This window comes from Heliangelus exortis, chromosome 1, assembly GCF_036169615.1.
Source record: "Heliangelus exortis chromosome 1, bHelExo1.hap1, whole genome shotgun sequence".
In the NCBI taxonomy this organism is placed as follows: domain Eukaryota; kingdom Metazoa; phylum Chordata; class Aves; order Apodiformes; family Trochilidae; genus Heliangelus; species Heliangelus exortis.
The window spans coordinates 74,155,709-74,176,054 of record NC_092422.1 but is presented as its reverse complement, the minus strand read 5'-3'; the positions used below and the strand labels follow the sequence as shown (position 1 = coordinate 74,176,054).

The following is a 20,346-nucleotide window of genomic DNA, read 5'->3' as shown; positions in this document are numbered from 1 at the left end:
GCTAGTGAAGGGATTTCTAAATGTGCAAAGGAAGCACACACCAAATGAAATAGAAAAGAACAAGGTAACTAACTGAGCACTGAAGTTTTCAATGCTTTTATAACTTTTTATTGATTTTTTTTTCTACTGTTGATGTTATTCCATTGGGGATGGAGTGTACAGGTGTACATCTTAAGGAAGAAGTGCGCTTTAAAGAGGGTACAAATCATCACTTTTTCCAATGAAACATTTCACGTACTCAGTCCTATGAGATTTTTATTTTAATCTACTAATTCATTTTAAATGAAAGCAATAAACTTCTATGAAGTATAGCCAAGGTTTTAGAACATAATCTAAAACTCTTCAAAGGCAATGAAAACGTTTCATTTTACTTTAGTGTCCAAAATCTAAAAAGAGGTGAAATTACCTCTGAAATATTAAGCAATGTAGAATTTACAATTTAAAAACTTTTCCCCCTAGTTTTAACTTTGTCACCTCCAATGCAACAAGGTGCCAAGGTTCAAGTGCCTTCTAGGTACATGCCAGATAATTAAAGTCATTTTCGAGTCATAAGTAAAATGTCTGCTTCTTGACTCAGGAAAAACGAAATTAAAAAAACAACAACAAAAAAAAAAGAAGCACAACCCAACCAACAAAAAAAAAGGCCAGACCAGGTAACTAATGCTCAAATCCATCAGAAAGTCTGATTAACAGCTCAGATAGCTCTTCTGCTCCCTGCAGCTCTCATCCCCTTGCTTCTTCAGGGGTTCTGCTGCTGCCACCACTTGATGGGACCCTCCAATCTTGCTCCCTGCCCTCTTGAAAGGCTCTGACATTATAATGTGTCATACAGCTCCCATGTCTTCAGGGCATTTAACACTTACAGGAACTGTTCAGCAGTTCCTTGCTATTCTTACTGAATATTTCCCTGAGTTTGCTGTGGCCTCATACCTTCTGTATCAAAGGTGTGTGACCTTGCCACTGTCTGGCTAGATGGTTGTTGGGGGTTGAACCTGGCTAGACATCAAGTGCCCACAAAAGCCATTCTGTCACTCTCCCTCTGCAGATGGACAGGGGGGAGAAAATAAAGCAAAAGGCTCATAGGTTGAGATAGGGACAGGGAGATCACTCACCATGAGCAAAATAGACTAGACTTGGGGAAAATTAATTTAATGCATTACCAGTCAGAGCAGAATAGCATAATGAGAAGTAAAAACCAAATGTTTAAACACCTTGTCCCCACCCACACCCTTCTTCCCAGACTCAACTTTACTCCAAAATTCTCTGCCTCTTTCCCCACAGTTACACAGGGGGACAGGGAATGTGTTTTAGGGTCAGATTATTATATGTTGTCTCTGCCTCTCATTTCTTCTCAGGGAAAGGAATCCATACACTCTTCCCCTATTCCAGCATGGGATGCCTCCCATGGGAGACAGTCTTCCATGAAATTCACCTGTGTAAATCCTTCCTACAGGCTTCAGTTCTTCATGAACAGGTGCTAATAACAAGTACTGATCCTCCAGTACTGATAACACACATCCTCAATCTTCCTTCTTTTGGTAGGTTATTGAGAAGATTTACTTGTACTCTTGCTCTGGAGATCATTCTATCTGTAATTAATCATATCTGTATTCTCACATCCATCCCAACTCTGCCTTTTGGTGTACAGTCTCCAGGCTGCACCTGGCAGCCTTTTCATCTTCACATTAATTTCAGGCATATAACTAAAATGTCCTTAGTGGGAATATTATAATCACATAAGAGATATAAAAAAAAACCTGTGCAGTTGCCAATTTTCTTTGATATGTGTACTTATTAAGGGGTTTTGTAAGCAAACTAAAATACAGTACACACACACAAACACGAAGAGAACTGGGCAAAGCAATAAGATGTGAAAGCAAAAATGAAAGATAATGAGGCAGAACCACCTTATGGAATAACAGTGAAAATATTGGCAAGACATTTACGGATCAGTGAAGAATCTCGTGTTTTTCTCTATAATTAGTATTTTTTGGTCTATTTTCTGACTTCAGCCCATGTCAGTGGAAAGAGTTGTCCCTTACCATCTTTGATGTTTTATTTTGCTCTGTATACAGGAGAGAAAGGGGAGCTGAACTGCCCTTTTCCCCTTAACACAGAGGGCAGGATAAGGATCAAGAGAGCTTTAAAAGACTAAAATCAGTCCTGACTGTGGGGATAGAGGGATCCAGGAACAGGACCAAGGGGAAAAATGAGGAGGCAGCAATCCCACCAGGGGCTGAGCCTCCCTTTGTCTGAGCAGCAGGGATTTCATGTCCAAGCTCAAACGAAGGACAGGCTTAAAATATGTGTGAGGCTAGTACAAAGACCCACATGCTGAGCTGAGTACTGGTAACACAGATCCCAGGACAGCAGGGGAAGGTAGGAGAGCTTGTTGGAGATGGTTTAACAATCGCCAGTTCTGAAAGCATCCAGGTTTTTAACAGTCATTTCTCCTCAACTAAACTGAACAACCTCTAACATCCAGCACAGTCTGTGATACCTGAAACACACCTAACCCCCATGGAGGACTCTGGTTTTGTAGTTTCTAAAGGTACCTGAATTCCTACTTCAAGGGTTTGCCAATCATTTCTTCGTGACCCTGCAGGCGCATCCTTGTAAGTCAGAGGCAAGGCTGCTGGGACACCTCAGCTGGACAGCAAGTTCTTCATCACTCAGCTTCCTCCCTGCTCAGAGGCAGGCAAGATAAGGACTGTAGTGCTATCAAAGGCAGTACAGCCAGTTCTGTGGTCAGGGTCCATGGATATTGGGCTGGGGAGAGAAATGCAGCTTTGATACACTAAAGAAGCTATTCTGAGCCATGGGGATGCTGTAGCTACTTCAGAAGCAGTGCAGCTTGTATACTTGTTTTCAAGGATCTGTATAATGCATAGTTAAGCCCTGAGGCTTAACTATGGGCCCTGAGCCCATAGATAAGGATGAGAAAATTTACATGATTTAACTTTTGTTTAATTTCCTGGTAAGAAAGCAGGAAGTAGGCCACAGGTAGTCTTTATTGCAAGGTAAACCTTCTCTCTTTCCCTATAATTCTGCCTTTGGGCAACACCAATGTTTTCTTCCATTCAAACATCGCTATCTCATTAGAGTGCTAACAGCAAGGGAGATGTATCAGTCACAGGAGGCAAAAAGCATGACATGAAGACAACATTGTTACCCTAGGCTTACAAATTAAGGCAACATTTTCTTGCTGGGGGGAGATGCTTTTAATTTATGAGGTTGTTTTTCCATGGGATTTGCAAGGAGTGCATCACCCTGGCATCGTAAGTATAATCATGACCAGTAAGTAGAGAATGTCTTCTTCTTGAGAAGCATTAACCACAGTCCATTGTTCCATAGAAATTATTATGCTTATGTGACTTTTATTATTAATTGATGACAATTCTACATACTAAACAAACAAGCAAACAAAACTCCAAATGCTGAAAAAAACACAAAGGCAGAGATCTCAGGAACCCATGAAATACACTAATTGTACAGTAGTTTGCACAGGTTCAATTTGCCAGAAAAATCAAAGACAAAAGACACCCCCACATCTGCTGGAAAAGTAGTACAGCAAACTGTAGGAAAGCCAGGAGTTCACTGAGGATAACTTCTTAAGCTAGATAATGAACTCTCCTACCAGAGGAGATGCAATCTGGACCTGATGGTCACCAACATAAGTGAGCTAATTGGTAATGATGAGATTGGAGGCAACCCAGGCTGCAGTGATCACACCCTGATGGAGCCCAGTCCTGAAGGGTGGGGGTCAGTCAAAGAGTAAAGCCAGGACCCTGAATTTTAGGAAAGCAAAATTCCAGCTATTTAAGGAATTATTCAATAGGACCCTGTGGAAAACTGCCCCCAGGGACAAAGGAGCAGAACAGATCTTTACGGATGCTTTCCACAGAGTGCAAGAGCTCTTGATCTCCAGGTGTAAGAAGTCAATAAAGGAAGGTAAGAGACTGACATGGCAGAGTCAATACCTTCTGGACATACTAGAAGCCAAGAAGGAAGTGCACAGGCAGTGGAAGCATTGATAGGTATCCTGGGAAGAGTGTAGAGACACTGCCTGGTTGTGTAGGTATGGGATTGGGAAGGCCAAGGCAGAGCTGGACTTGGCAAGGGATCCAAAGTGTAATAATAAGGGCTTTTACAGGTATGTCAGCCAGAAGAGGATGGTCAAAGAAAGCCTACCCTCCTGATGAGCAAGACCAGCAAACTGGAGGCTGAGGTGCTCAATAACTATTTCCCTCAGTCTTCACTGGTACCTTCTCTTCCCACAGCTCTTGAATGGATGGACTGCAAAACAAGGACTGGGGAGAAAAGTCCCTCCCACTGTGAGAGAAAATCAGGCTTGTGACCACCTAAGAAACCCAAACATCCATAGGGCTATGGGACCTGATGAGGTGCATCCCAGAGAGCCAAGAGAATTGGTTGATATAGTTGCTAAGGCACTCTCCATGATATTTGAAATGTTATGGCAATCAGGTGAAGTCCATGATGACTGGAAAAAGGGAAAAATTGCACCCAATTAAAAAGAAAAGACTAGAAAGGAGAACCCTGGAATCAACTGATCTGTCAGCCTCAACTCTGGAAGGGTAGTAGCTGAGAAATGCAGTTTACATTTGTTGGAGAGACAGGATGCCATCCAGAGACATGGGTACAAAAATGATGGAGGGATGGAACACCTGCTTTATAAGGAAAGGCTGAGAGAGATGGGATTGTCTCTTGGGAGCCCTTGTAGCAGCCTTGAAATACTTAGAGAGGGCCTAAAGAAAGATGGGGACAAACTTTTTGGCAGGGCCTGTGCTGATAGAACAAGGGGTGACTGCTTTACAATAAAGGACGGCAGATTTAGACTGAATATAAGGAAGAAAAATTTTTACAATGAGGGTGGTGGAATACTGGAACAGGCTGCCCAAGAGGTGGTAGATGTCTCATCCTTGGAAACATTTGAGGTCAGGTTGAATGAGGCTCTGAGAAACCTGATCTGGTTGAAGATGTCCCTGTTCTCGGCAGGGAGATTGGATTAGGTGACCTTTAAAGGTCCCTTCAAACCCAAACCATTCTGTGATTCTATGGTTCTAAAATAATTGTTGTGCTTCATCAAGCTAAACCAAACATCCTCTGAAAGTTCATCTGTCATATATAATAACTTAGCTAGCTGAGAATGCCATATCTATCTGCTGGTCGGAATGTGGCAACAGTTTTGGATGCTTTCTGTTGCATCTGAGATTCAGAGTTCTATTCTGTGATATCAATATACATTTATAATCAGCTGAATAAGGCTAATAGCTACAAGGGTACCTAGAGAGCCAGATCAAGACCTGCAGAGATATTGAGATGTCTAAATAATTTTAGGCCTCTCATTCTCACTGATATCACTGATCTGTAACACTACGGAGTATCTGAGGATTCCACAAGTATTACAGATAATTTTTCCCTAATTCCAGCACCCTGTTTCCCAAAGTGAACTGCAAACACACACACACATGTAAGTAAACAAAATGACATCAAGAGGACCTTCCTCTTACATCAGAGTTAAGATGCTTCCCTTCACTTAGTTAACTGCAGAAAACATCTGAGCAAAAATCCAGCCTTATGACATGACCTAAATATAAAAAGGGCATGTCACATTCCAAAACTGAAAGCTCTTCTTCAGCAAAATACCACTGAGAAGTCATAAGACAAATGCTCCAGTGACTGTCAGATCCAGGTGATTACAGCATGAGTCACAGAAAGAAAATATCTCTGGAATAAGTACAGCTAAAGCCATCTATATAAATATATACTTTGGCATAGACTGAGGTCAAAAGTGAGTAATCAATTTCTGAAGTGGCATCTGAGTTTTCATCTGTAAGACTATTGCTGAATATAATGGGAGTCATGCCAGTAAAATCCTATCAGCATTTCATGAAAGGAGAATCCCTGCTAAGATGTACTTTCCTGTGCCTTAAAGCACTTGTGAAAATTGTAAGACTGACAAGCTTCACATTCAGAGAATGTCTTTGTCCACAGACCCAGGTTTGGAAGAGGAAGGTAAGTCTCACACTACAAAACCTCTTCAGTTCTGCATTTGGCATTAAATGACAGTCCATACAACAAGTTCATTCTTCCTTGCCTCTTTCTGCTGGGGGTGATAACAGAAATATATATTACTTCCATCTCTGGGGTGCAGTGGGATATTTCCACAAAGGTTATCTGATAGAAACTGCACAAGAACAATTTTCAGGCACTATTTTATTTTATTTCATTTCACAAACCAGGAGCTCAGGAATGAAATGCCATTTGAAACAGCTAACATGCTCCTGATTTACCCAGCTAACCTGAGCTAGTCTACAACGAATAGATACCCACAGTGGCCATGATGGGTTTATAAAGGCACTAGAGCTAACTAACTTTCACACAGGTAGTTTGGGGGCTGCTACTCATGTTGTCGTGGCAGACTAGAATGCACTGGAAACCATCAACCTCAGGCATTATAGCTTGTGCTGAGATCTGTGTCATCCCACTGTGGTGCAGAGCACCTCTGAGCAAATTTCTTGAAAGCTAACTCAGGTATTTCTACACAAGCCTCAGTCACACTTGTGACTGAGTGCAGCCAGAGTTAAAGCCTTCCAAATGTAAATGAGTCTGTGGAAATAAATCTTTTAAAAAGTGAATCAGAAATCTGACATCCAGAAAATTCCCATTGGAACTACAAACTTCGGCTCACAGTTACTTAGTACCTATGTCAACTTTGAAAATATTCAGATAAATGCTTTCAGTCTTCACATGTCCCTCAAACTATTTTTTCCCTCTGAGCTCTCCATTCTTCTTTCAAATCTTTCCATGCAAGTCATTAAAAGCACCTCACTTTAGGGCATCTCTTTCTGAAGGCTTCCTACCTCCAACACAACAGAGCAATGGGTAACATTTGGGGAAATTTATTGTTTCCTTTCTTTACTTTTCTCATGACATGAAAAATCCAGGCACCTATTTATTTTCTTATCACACAACAGTGCTCAATGAAGTGACCAAATGTAAGGGAGAGGGTCTTGACCTCACCAGGAGCAGGTGGCAGAGAGGGCCCTTCACACCTTTTTAAAACTGCTTGGTTGCTTTGCATTAATGAAGACAAGGCTTTTGGTTGCTGATCAGCATGTGAACTGCATACTGTCTGCAGAGACCTAGGACACTCCTGACTGTGGTTAAACAAAAGATAGTATTACATCTCTAGCCATGAAATTTGCACTCCAGCGTAGGGTCAGTCAAGCTCCTCCTGGGTAATCTTATTTTTAATAATGTTTTATGAAGTCAGCGTTGCCAATTCATCCGAGAGACTGCATGGAACCACAAGATAAAAATTGTTCACTCAGATGAGAAGGCAGGAGGGAAGATCTACTTAATGGAAAAAGAAGTATTAATAATATAACAATATTGAAATGTTGTCAGCCCGTTTAGGCTTCTATTTTCAGTCAAATTGATCTGCTTCATTCTATTTGGCATACTCACCCCAGAATATTTATTTAAAAGAAAAACAAATTGGTATTTGGTTCATTTCTCTCTAAATATTTCTTGCTTTGTTCCTTCTCTGTGATTCTGAATTTGTGCTGAAGAAATTAGTAGAAGCTCAGTTATAAATGCCAATAGTTACAATCTCAAAGACAGGACTTGGTCAATACCTCTTTGTGGCCACAGAGAGGTCTCGGAATCAATTTTAATTCCTTTTTTCTTTTTTTTTTTTTCTTCTCTTTTCTGAGGACAGACATTAACTTTATTTTGCAGTTCTGCCGTATTTGCTTTTAATGTCTCCATAACGTGTCTTGCTTTATTGTCAGAAGGCATACTCAGGACTTAAAGAAAAAGAGCAGTTTGGGTGACTACCATGACTGAACAGACATTGATTTATGGATGCTAGGGAATTATAGACCAAATGATAGACAGGAAACAGATGAACAATGGGATTTATAGAAACAGAATGGCTGAGGCATAGGGACATATGACAGCAGAAGCAGTCGGGAGATGATATAAGTGGCAATCTGCATCTGGCCAGAGACACACAGACCCATATCCTCACCATATCTAGCACCAATAAAATAAAATAAAATTTTCCTTTCCAAACTTTCCCAATTTTTTTTTACCTCCTCATAGTTAAATTCATTTCCCTAAAATCTGCACAGGATATTATTTTGAAATTAATTCCTCCCTCCTGACTCTCAGCTTCAATGCTCCCATCATCTGATCTATTGCCTGCTTAGCTAAACCTCCCTCCTACCTTTCCCTCTGGGAACCCCTTCTGTGGTCTCCCACATCCTCAATATAAAAAATTATCTGTCTTTTAACTGTAAGACATCCTTAAGACACTTCATGGGTGTCTTTCACCAGGATTTTTTTCAGTCACCAATTCTTCCTGGATATATAAAATGTCTGGAAGAATGGGAAAGGGAATGATAACTCTTCACTAGTCTAGAAAATAAGCATCTTGTAGGCTGACTGGCTGGCTTTTTATCAATACCAAGCTAGCTCTTTGATGCAGGATGCTCACTGCACTGCTGTGAGGAGTATCATAGTGTCCTTCACATCATCTCAGAGATCTGCTGAAATAAAGCATGTTGCAGGGTCAGGGCATCTTGTCTTTTTTTGGTTTGTACCACCAACAGTCATGCTGAGTAGGAGTCTCCTACAGAGTCATTCACATGACACTGAATCCACTCTGAAGAGCTTATTGGCCAGAATTGAATCTGTCCCTTATTATTTATAACTTTTATGCTTCTTTTTTTCTTGTTTTTTGTTTGGTTGCCTTTTTTTTGGGTTCTGTTTTTTTTTTTTTTAAAGTTAAAATCTGTTAAAATCTGTTTGTGCCTTACCTCAAACAAAACACTCCTCAGAAGTGTGACAAAACCAAAATTCTCAAGGGTATGAAGCCAGAGGGTGCAAAATTATTCTCAGGAGTGTAGAGCCAAGAAGATGCAAAATCCTCCCAGATGTTTATTTTTAGGATGGTTCCTATAGCCAGACTGACCAAAGGCTTTTAACACTTCAGACTGTTCCATCTGATGGGATATCACTATCTGGAAAGGAAAGTTGCTGCAGCCTGAATCTCATATGTGACCTCATCTTCACTTCAGTTTGGTATGGATGAGAGTATGTACATTTATACCTGGAAAAAAAGGTCTTTGTACATATGCTTCTGGTTTGGCCCTATACACGTAATTTGTATTTATCTCTTCTAGAACTGCTTTAAATTGCAGTGTGAGAGCTTATAGCAGCATTCCAGTCAATGTATTACAGTTATTTAAAACAATATTTAGGACTAATTCTTTATTGAACATAATAAAAAACACAAGAAGAAAGAACAACCCTGATAAGACAGTTTTATAGCCTAAGACAAAGACATTAGAAAAGGCATATATTCATTGCAAGGTTGAAAATCCATGTTCCCCTTGTTCTCCTTTCTCCCTGGTCTAGTGAAGTTTGAATTCTTTGCTGGACAATGGGCTAATGAGAATTATTTATAGCCCCATGGATCAGACACTGAGCCCTTTAATCTGAAGGAAAATTGGACCATGTATTGTAGAGGAAAGCAGGTCACCCACAGACACTGTTTTGGGTTTGTGGGCTGCTTTTTTTGTTTTTTTAAGAGGTGACAGTGCCACCGTGGGAAGAATCTCTTTCCCATGGAATATGAGGCAGGCTCTGAGACCTGTTCCCCCCAGGGAGAAGGAGGTGGAGCAGTGCATCAGCAGAGTGCCTGAATTTGTCTTAGGAGCGAGGTGGGAGCTAAGTGAGGGAACCTGTTGCAGTCCTGGACACACTCAGAAGCAGAACTGAGAGAGGAACTTAAAACATTAAAGCACTGCCTGCTTTACCCACCAGCTGGTTGGGAGTTTCCAGAGTGTTTTATTTGTGAACTTATATTCCACCTATGCCCTGATCTAAAAGCTGCTTTATTTAGTGGCTCGTAAAGCCTTTATGCTTCCACTCTTCTCAGCTGCTGACGTGTAGGTAAGGCAGAAGGAGGAATCAATGGATCTTCATGCCCTTGCAATACTTGAAGACTGTTAGTAGCTGGCACAGTTCAGATAAGCCACTAGACTGCTCTGATTTATCCTTGGTAAGTAAATAAACAGTTGGTGAATGGCACTTCTCTTGCATGCTTTCCAGAATCAGAGCCTTTATCTTTCTGAACTTTTTTTTTTTTTTTAATTTTAGCCATGGACGTGATGTTTATGACATTGGCAGATCACTGTTTATACTGGGCATTTTGTACCTTTCATCTTAGAAGTGTATCAGACCCTGCACAACCCTGCCTGTATCATTCTGGGGGGCTCTTTTCTGCAAATGGTTAAAATCACTCTTTTCTGTAAAAGATTGTGAAATGCATCTTTGGAAGCTGAAACATCAAACATACTTTTTCTGATGACTTAATCAGAGATTTATATTCATATTTCCAGAGGGGGAAAAAAAGGATAATGAAGCTGTCTAATAAAACTGCATACTCCTGCTTTATGTATATATGTTCCTAGTTATTATATCACTGCATGTAATAGATTTGCAGTTTACAAATATGTATATTTGTAGTAAATTAAGTGTACTTGTTTTTTATATATTCTATATATAAATCTCATGTCTCCCAAGGCGGCTGAAACATAATAAGATCCTTAATGAGTGACCCTGAGGCACTGTCTCCAACTGTATAGAAAATTTAAATCTAAACATGACACTTGCTGTGATGAAAACAACAAATTCAATTAGAACACAATCAAAGCAATAATGTCTCCTGCTTTAATACTGAAGGTCTTTGGTTCTGCTTTGACATTTGTCTTTCATAAATTCCCTTGGCAGTTTATGAAGGAGCAGGCCAATATTCCATGGTAACAGCCAAGTCCATTGATATCTCTTAATTAAACCACTGGTTTTGAATAAAGGCAACACACCAATGTCATATGGATCACTGCTGCCAAACTTTTACCTGTAAAAGGGGAGCAGGGACAGATCCTCAGCTCAGACACCAGACAGCACTGTTTGGCTTGGTCTTATTCTGCTGCATGCTCGAAGCCTTTTTAACTTTCTTTGGAGGGATTTGGTTGCAGGAAGCTCAGAAAGAGCTCCAAGGAATGAGCAAATAGCTAAGCAGCACAGGTAACCAGGGGGGGTGCTGGAGCTTGCTGTATGGCCCCATTTGTCTAGAAGCCTACACATAACCTAACTGGCCATGCAACTGACCCAGCTTACTCATGGGATATAATCTGAAATTTAAGAAAGAGGAGAAGAATGACAAGTTTTATATCTCTCTTCACAAGCAATTTTAAAAGAAACACAATTAAAGGAATCCTTCTGTGTTTGCAGTAAAGAGGTCTTTGCATGCCCCCTAAGGTAGCAGCTGAACATCATTTCCTTAGCTACATTTTTGTAGTTGGAAAGAAATTAAACAAATACAACCAAACCTCATATTCTGTGGATAAGGATCCTTGTGCAGCATCTAACCATGAAGTGATATTTGTGTACTCAGCTTCACCCAAGAACAAAATAAAGCTGTAGATGTGTTTCAAGGCAGAAAATAAGACAGAAGCATGTCTGCCAGATAAAGGATGCTCAGACATCTCATGCAACCTCTGTTTAGGGAGTGCAATGGACTGAGCACATTCAAAAACTGGCCAGGTATCCTCCTTTCTTCTTACAATGAACTTTCAACCCATACTCTCCAGTGGGAATGAACTGACAGTGTTCACTTCCAGACTACATCCTGTCACACGTGGATGGCCCTTTGAGACTCAAACCATGCGGACAATAGGCCAGTGCAGGATAACCACTGCATCCAACTTCATGGCCAGTAGTCATCAGCAGGTAAAGTCTGGCTTTGTGAAGGTCGTCAAACATTGTAAAAAAAAAAATCTCTGCAGCCCCACAGCCTACCTTAGATATGCTTTCCAAATTTTCTATTTATAGGTTGTTTTCACCACAGGTATTTATTGTGAAGGGTCAGATCTAGACCAAGGTTGACTTATTCAGACAGTGTCTCTTCCTAGCACATAGCTAGAAACTGCTTTTATTTATTAAGCCTGCTGCCACTAATTTCATCCTTAAATTTCATTCATTGTTTTCCATTCATGTTTTTTCAAGCACTTAATTACTGGTCAACTCAGGGGCCAAATAAGTAAGCAATGGGCTTAAGCATCTGGGAAAAACTGACCCTTGCTGTCAAGGAGTTAAAGTATTAAAGTGCATAAGCCATTTCCTGTAACAGTTGTCAAGCTAATTTTCAGTAAATTACTTAGTCCATGTGTTTATTATTCACATATAAACCCACTGACTCAGCATGAAAATGACATTACACCAGTGTAATCACAGACTAATCTTTTACAACTACAGTCACTACATCCTCAACTACATCCCTCTGACAAGACTTCTTTGAGTTCTGAAACAGCAACTTTGGGGCAAGTTAATTCACACTGCATTACACCATCCAGTGATGAGGGGAACATCAATGGGCACTGTTGTTTCATGCCTCCATATAACTCCATAAAAATCACAGTATTACTTAGCGAATAATGACTTAATGGCAAAAAAAAAAGCACTTAAAGCATAGAGTGAAATTCAGTACAAAAGAAAATTGCTATTGTCTTCTTTGCAAATGTTTTCCACACCAGAAGATACAACACTTCTGGAGCTCTTGGTGACAAACTCTTCTCTCCACCCAGCACATGATAGTCAGACTACTACATAAAATATTGGTATAAAGGATATAGTAATGCCTATAGAGAAACAGTTTTCTGTATTTGATCACTTCTAGCTTGTGTTTAGATTGTAAGTGGGTTTCAAAGATGAAGGTGTTAAAAAGTAGAAATAGTTTAGTAATTTTGGAAGGCCAACACCTGCTAGGAAATTTTAAGTTCAAGCTGAGTTTCTATAAGCCCCCCATCTCTGTAATTAAGTTGTAGATTGATCCTTTGTACCATGACATTGAACACAATGCTCTGAGGGAACCTGAGCTGAATATACAATAAATGAAGATATGACTTCACCATCTCTGGTTTCTACCAGGGATTGCACATTCTTGGCTAGTGTTATAACACAAGTGCCCTGTGCTGATATTCCTGGTTTTGTTGAGGAAAGAGAAGTGAGCAGTGGAGAAAACACAAGACATCAGTCTGATTTGTTGTTACTTGGTTTTATCATTAAAAAACATAACATGAGTATAAACCAGGTAAAAACTATATCATGTGGATTTCACTTTTTTTTTTAATTTATTTTACAGAAATTATGCTTATAATTGAATAAATGGCAATTCAACTCATAGGGCCACGAGCATGTTTTCTGTCAGCAGAAAGACTCTCAGGGACTTCAATTAGCATTAAGATTGCAGTCTTCATATTTACATTTAAAAGTATTCCCTTCTGTGTCCTTCTGCAAATGATTAGCCTATTCAAATTCAATAAAAGCTGAGTGTAAGATGAAAACGTGTGCATTAAGTATTTGACAGTTAGTGGTTAAAGGAAGGTGATTTTGAGAGCTGTCATTCTGGTACTTCTGTCTGTTCATCAGGGGAACAGTCTCTCTCAGTGCCTGGTCATTTTTGTATCTGGCCACTTGGTCTATCAAGAGCAACCAGAAACCTGCACTTCTGCTTTCAAAAGATTGTGTAAGATAAGAAGATAAAAAAAAGGCTCTTTCAATACGCAGTTCTTATGTAAAAAAGGAAAACCAAAAAACCAACAATGCCCCCCTGCTGTTGTTGATGACTAAACATTTATATACTCTTTCTCTCCCACTACCTTCCTGAATTTTCTTATTGGCAAGAACAATTTAGGCAAAAGCAATAACTAATGATTAAATGCTGTATCTGGATTAAACACCTGATGTCTCTCTCTTTAGAATGCATACCTTCAAACAGATGCTGTTTTCCAGTAATTCAAATTAGTCATAAAAGCATATTTACTTCCAGGGGAAGTGGTAGATTCTCACACTTTGGAAAGTTTTAAATCTCAGCTCAACAGAGTGCTGAGACATCTTATATAAACTATAATATTAGAAGGGTTGGACCATATGATCCTTAAGATCCCTTCCAACATGGCATTCTATGATTCTAGGACTTAGTTGTCAGTGTTGTAAGATCTAGGTTCTAGGTCAGGTCTTGATCCACAGCATCTTTTGTAAAACACAGGAATTAATAAGTAACGTCAGACTATAAACAAAGCCAGATCCCTAGTTTAATCCATTGTTCCAGCAGGCCTCTTTTATGCTGAAAAATTCTTGCTTTAAAATGCAAAAAGTGTTATAAAGTAGGTAATCATTCAACCTTTCCTGCATCCATACTTTTATATGAATTAGAATGTCAATACTGTACAATAGCCCCATCCACAGAAAGATCTCAGAATACTGAATGTTAGAAGAGGAAATAACTTGTATAATGGTCACAATAAAGACTGAATACAAAAATATCTGTATAATACCCAACTCCACGCAAAATAAATTTATTTTGACCTCTTTTTAGGTGTACTTCTTATTCTTTATGATGAAGAAATATGTAATTTAGGACTATAAGTATTTTCAATTTTTTTAAAAAAGTTAACAAAACCTGGGCAACCAGTGCATGGGTGTGCATCATATAGAGTAATAAAAATGGTTATTAGCTGACAAGGTTTTGACTGTTAATGTAAAGTTCAAAATGGCATGACTTCACTATCTAGTTCAGAACTTTGAGATCCAAAATACCCTTCAAAGGAACATAGCTAAAAACAAGAAGACCTTTCAGACCCCACACCAGGAGACTGAGAGCTCTGGGAGAAAGTTCATAGATATGAAGTTATAAAAAAATGCTGAAGATGTTAATCAGTTTGAACTGCTGTGAAGTACCATCTGCTCTGGAAAATGACTTAAAAAAAAAAAAAAAAAAAAAAAGGAAATGGCAGATTCTTTGCCACTGAAGGTTCATACATGTCTTCAGCCAGCAGCTTTGCTTTGGGAAAACAAACAAAACACGGGACTTGGAGGGGAGCTGTGTCTGCCCAACAGCCCAGCATGCACCCTACATTGTGCGTCCCAACCCTGCTCTACCCTCTTGCATATCAATGGAGCAAAATTATGCACCTGTCTCCTCCTGTATTTTTCATGAAATAGGTTTAGATATATACTGGGAAGCATTAAAGAGCTGTCTTTAAGTTGTCCTATGTACAAGGACTGCTACTCTTCCTTGTATTATCTGGTCTACAAGAAATCAAAGAGAAGTCTTCTTCTAGCGTGCCTCCCATGTAAAGAGCAGGAATAAGGTTTTAAGAATTGTAACCTTCCTCAGTTCAGGTGATTTCTGCCTTTTCTTGCATTCTATAGAGCTTCACTGCAAATGCACAAAATGAATGTGAGAGTCTGATGTGATATTACTTACTACAGTGAGGGCTCCAGTTCAGGAACTCAGGAAGCACTTCGAAAAACTATTCTGAAATTAAAACTTAAGGCTTCCTGACTAGAGTTTTTTAATTCATCAGCTTTTAAATCTCTGGGTCTGAAAGGTGTACTAGGTTTCTTCTCACTGAGGCTTAGGAAGCAGTTTAAAAAGGCACTTTGTTCCAAATCTTGTAATTTGCACTTGTGGAACAGAGAGAAGAAACTGATCTTTGATCTAAATTTAATTAAACACTTTTTCGCACTGGCATTCAAGCTTCCTCTTTCTTAACAGTTCATTCACTGGCTCAGAAGTGCTTTTTTTTTTTTTCTAGTTGTTATCAACTTTCACAGCACTACTACACAAATGTACACTGGCATCAGATTTGTTACGGAAGGAAGCAGCTTATCAGTTTTCAAAGGTAAACCATACTCTGAAATTTAAATTGGCATAGGAGAGACAGTTTTGATGGAACTATAAGGCTCTCCAAAATGCTAAATATTTGCACTGGATCTCCCAACTCTTTGCCTTCAAAACCATGAGGCATTTTACGTTCACTTCCATAGGGATCTGCAGGACCACAAAAGGGAAACTTGCTGTGAATAGTAATAGCTGCAAAAGAAGCCCCTGGTCCACAGCCTTCTTTGTGCTGGAAAGGTGGTGGTTTCTCTCCACAACTCGACCCAAATTTTGGAAGAAAAGGAGGAAGTCGTGGAAGTGACAAACAGAATATGGTTTTTATACATTGTAGGGATCCTGAAAAATTGGTTCTTACCATTCAGTCAACATTTGCAGGATAAAACCTGCTGTGTACATACCTTGAGTCCTATCTCTCCCTATTTTAGGGAAGAAGGTTTTACTTCCTTCAAGCTGAACAAAAGCATAGACCTTTTCTTCAAACACTGCTGTATAGAAGACAACACCTCAGCTTAGAAACATTAAAGGCATTGCCTCCTTGGCTCAAAAAGTAGAGGAAAAATTGATCTTTGCTTCTAGTGTGAAAGCCAGAGTCGTATTTACTACATGGAATTAGTAAGGTCTTGAGAAGAAGCCCCTGACAGTTTAACATTATGGTCCCATAGAAAGAGGATTTTCAAGCGCTGGGCACTTATTACCTCTGTGTTCTTTTAATTCTTTCTATGGATCAACTGATCTCCATGACACTTTCACACTGGAAAACTGAAGTAATTTAAAAGAGAATCAGAACCCAGAGGTTAGACCCTCAAAACTATAATTTATTCAAAACATAATTGATTAATTAATCAGTAGTAGTGATTGAACTTACCTTTAAAATTTGGTCTGATTCTAGCATCATACCCCGATGTCCTCCCCATCAATTTGTCCAAAAAATCTGAAGGAGACAGGGTCTGTGAGGGGGATTTTCCAGATCTTGAATCATGTTCTTTACAGAAAGTCGTCCTAAATAAATTATTAGCCATCATTAGCTAATATTTAGCTTGTATTGTAGTCAAGTAATGGAAAAATTATAGCACTAAAAAAAATCATCTAAATTCAATGAATGTAGCAGTATTTTTATAGAATAATAAAGTCTATTTTTCACCTGAGAACTTTATTCAAGAAAAGTAGAATGCATGGACACAATTTATGATTGAGAAAAAAACACTTCAGCTTTCAAAATACAATTGTTACTGTTTTAAGACTTTAGAATATTCAACTTCCTCTTCATCTTATTGTGTAGAGCAATTTTACAGGGTCTTTGATATGCTATTTCATATTATTGCTTTAATTACATGTATGCTGTTAAAACTATCTGTTAACAAAGGTTTAAAGTGGTCTTAAACTTCCAAACAATAGCTGAAAAATATTGGATTTGTTAATGCTGAAGAGGAAATAGAAGAAGAAAAAAAAAAAAAAAAAAAGAAAAAAAAAAAGTTCTTTACAGAAGCTACCTGACAAAGATGTAAATCATGCTAGTGAATGATGTCTGGATTTTCACCCACCATGGCAAAAAAGGTTCCAGAGTCAGCCACATCTGATTTCATGGGGTTTTTTTACCAGTAAATATCAAATAAGAAAATTGATCCATATTATCACCAGCTGGTATTTATATGTAAACTCTTGGAATGCATCTCTGCTTTCAGGACATAAGAGCAAACTTCTGGTACCATATCATGCACGCAAAACAGGGTGTACATAGCGTATTACACATTGCAATCACATTAAATATCACAGAGAAAGAGAATTTAGGAGTTCCCCACAGGTTTCCCTAGTGAAAAAGAAACTACAATGAAATGGTTGTATTTGGTGTGTAGAGGCACAGATGTCATCATAAACCATTAGCTGGATTCTTAATAACCAATTTCATCGTTATCTACGTTTCAACATAATTTTTGAGCTATATTCAAAGTACTTCCATGACTGTGTCTTCTTAACCAAGCTCTATTTAAATATCTGATCAGACAGAACTACTCAGTTTCATGAGTGTTTTGTAGGGTTTTTTTGTGCATCTCTCTATTCAAGTAAAAACCAATTAGGTACACATGTGAGCATCTGAAATAAGACACAACTATCAAATCCTTTATCCCTTTACAGAAGCACCAGAACTATTAAAAGGCAGAGATGATAGTAAGTTTAATGACGTGATTCCCACCTTTTTTAGGTTCCATTTACAGAAGGCGGCTGTTTCTTTTTTTTTTGGCAATGACATGGTACTATTGCAAAATAACTTTAATTTTTAATACATAATAAATGTTATTCCCCACATAAATACTGAAAATATTCAGTTAAAATAAGAAATACTGGAAAATTAATCCGGTGCCCTTATTTGGGATTTTGCTATACAAATTACTTCTTTTTCATTCAGATCCCACTAGTTATGAGTTGCGTTGTGATCCCAGACTCATGAATGTAAACACTATTTCACTCTGTCACTGTATATATATATCTCATTACTCATATGAAAACACTTTATATGTCTACATGCAGATACACAGCAGTTGTACAGCATAATAATGAATCTGAACTGAAATGGTGTTTTCCTCAACAAGACTGACCTGTTTGCTTTGTACTGTAAAAGTCAATAGCTGAAGCAAAAGCTCATGAAACATTAAAAAAAAATAAAATTGAAAGAACAATCATAGGTACTGGTGCTTTAAGCAAACACAATACTGGTCTGATCCAGGGTTTTCCCAAAATCAGAGGACTAGTCTTCTAATTTCAAATAACTACATCCCTGACAAAACTGGTTCAATTATTTCCAAAGCTTGAAGAAGAAAGAACCAAAGCAACTTCCTAAACAATCTCCAATGGGAGGAGAGAATTTTGCAGTTCAGAACAAAAACTATATAAAATGGTTTAGCTATATTGATTCTCAGTGACAAAAAAAAAAAAAAAAAAAAAAAAAAAAAAAAAAACCAAAAACAAACACATGCCTTTGAATCAGAGAAATGGAAAATAGCTCACCCAAACTTGAGATTATTATTTTTTGTGTTTGTTACCAAGCAACGAGTCTCCAAGTGTAAAAGGGATAGCCTCTATAGAATGAACATTAAATACTCTCCAGTATAGCAAACAAACTAGGTTAATGTGACGTAGTATCCTTATAGTTATGATTTCCACAATCTTTTGACAAATATCATCACATAGAGTTGTATCACCTACCTGAAGTGGTTTGTCTCTAAGAAAAACGCAAATAAGGTTGTCAAAATTTTCACTAGCTGCCGGTTCATTCCTCCTGCTTTCTGTGATGATTTGGAAAATATCCCAGAAACGATTCCAGAGAGATGCAGGGGAAAAGTAAGCTGGTGCTGCCTAGATTCCCAAATTCAGCAATAATTTAATTTTCTTGGCAATCGGGAAGAGAAGGTCTGGATCTCTACAAACTGGGGGTAAAAAAGAAGTGCCAGTCCTTGGAATCATGGTCAGGTCAAGCCTAGGCTCATCTCCAGCAGCCAGCACAAAAGAGACAAAGCATCAGACCTGGTTGTTCCCCCGTCTCGTTTTTGATGATGGAGGGAGAAGAGAGGGGAAAAAAAACCAACCAAACAAAACCCACCAAAATAACAAACCAGAAAAGAAAAAGAAAGGGGGGAAAAAAAATAAGAAAGGAAAAGAAGAGGAAACCCAACTACACGGGGAGCATCACGCAAAAGGGAACAGCGCTGGGAGCAGTCTGTTGCCAGTGTGTTTGATTCCCCTTTCGCTTTGAAAATTCGGATTTCTCAGCGGTGGCGGGGCTACTGGGTCGGTCTGCTCTTTCCCCTCTTTGGGCAGGGAGGCGTCGGCTCCTGCCTAGGAGGGAAAGAGGCAGGGAGGGAGGGAAGGAAGGAAGGGAGGAGAGGAAGGAAGGAAGGAAGGGAGGAAGGAAGGAGGGAGGGATGGAGGGAGGGATGGGGGGCCGCGGGGGCGGAGGGGAACCCCGGCCCTGTGCTGGAATGAGGCGGGCGGGAGCGCACCGCGCCAGAAATTCAGCGCTGGGACAGCTCCGCGCTCCCAGTGCGCAGGCGCCGAGCTGGGAAGGTGGAGGGGGGGACAGGGGGGAGAGTGGGGGGGCGAGCGGTGTCTGCGTGGAATGGGGCGGGTTACGGGGTGGGTGAGTGGGTGTCTCTGTGGGGCGCGTTTGCGGAGGGTGCGTGAATCTGCGGGTGAGAAGCGCGGTGTGTTTGCACGGGTGGGGGGGCTGCGAGTGCGTTTGCTGGAGGGGTGGGTGTCCGGGGGAGCGGGGGGGGTGAGTGGGTGGGTGCGCGTTTGTGCGTGGCGTGGGGGTGCACCTCTGCGGACGTGTGTCTGAGGGGGCAGCGTGTCGCGGGCTGTGGGGGTGTATCTCCGCGGTGTGTTGGAGAGTGGGGGGGATAGGGGAGGGGGCGGGGGGGTTCGCGGGGTGTCTGTGCGTGTGCGGGGGTGTCTGTGTGTCCGGGGGTGTCTGTGTGCGCGGTCTCTCTGGCAGCGCGATCCCGCGTTGTGGCGGTGGAAGGTGGGTGCGTGGCGGGGTGTGCTCCCGCACGCCGCCGGGGGAGATGCTCTTA

At 40.0% G+C, this 20,346-nt stretch overlaps 1 protein-coding gene across 6 annotated transcripts in view; it reads right to left on the bottom strand.

The window, feature by feature from the left end:
• Positions 1-19,816, bottom strand: part of GLRA2 (glycine receptor alpha 2) — a 132,030-nt gene extending 112,214 nt beyond the window's left edge. For 5 of the 6 annotated variants that reach the window (XM_071748409.1, XM_071748429.1, XM_071748418.1 and 2 more), the window contains exons 1-2: positions 18,983-19,802; positions 16,647-16,780 (exon numbers count right to left, since the gene is read on the bottom strand). In XM_071748409.1, the coding sequence (XP_071604510.1) occupies positions 16,647-16,780; positions 18,983-19,050 (202 nt within the window). In that variant the 5' untranslated portion in view covers positions 19,051-19,802. Of the gene's footprint in view, positions 1-16,646; positions 16,781-18,982 lie in introns of all 6 variants that reach the window. The other variant, XM_071748447.1, reaches the window with a different exon arrangement.
• Positions 19,817-20,346: the final 530 nt, after the last annotated feature.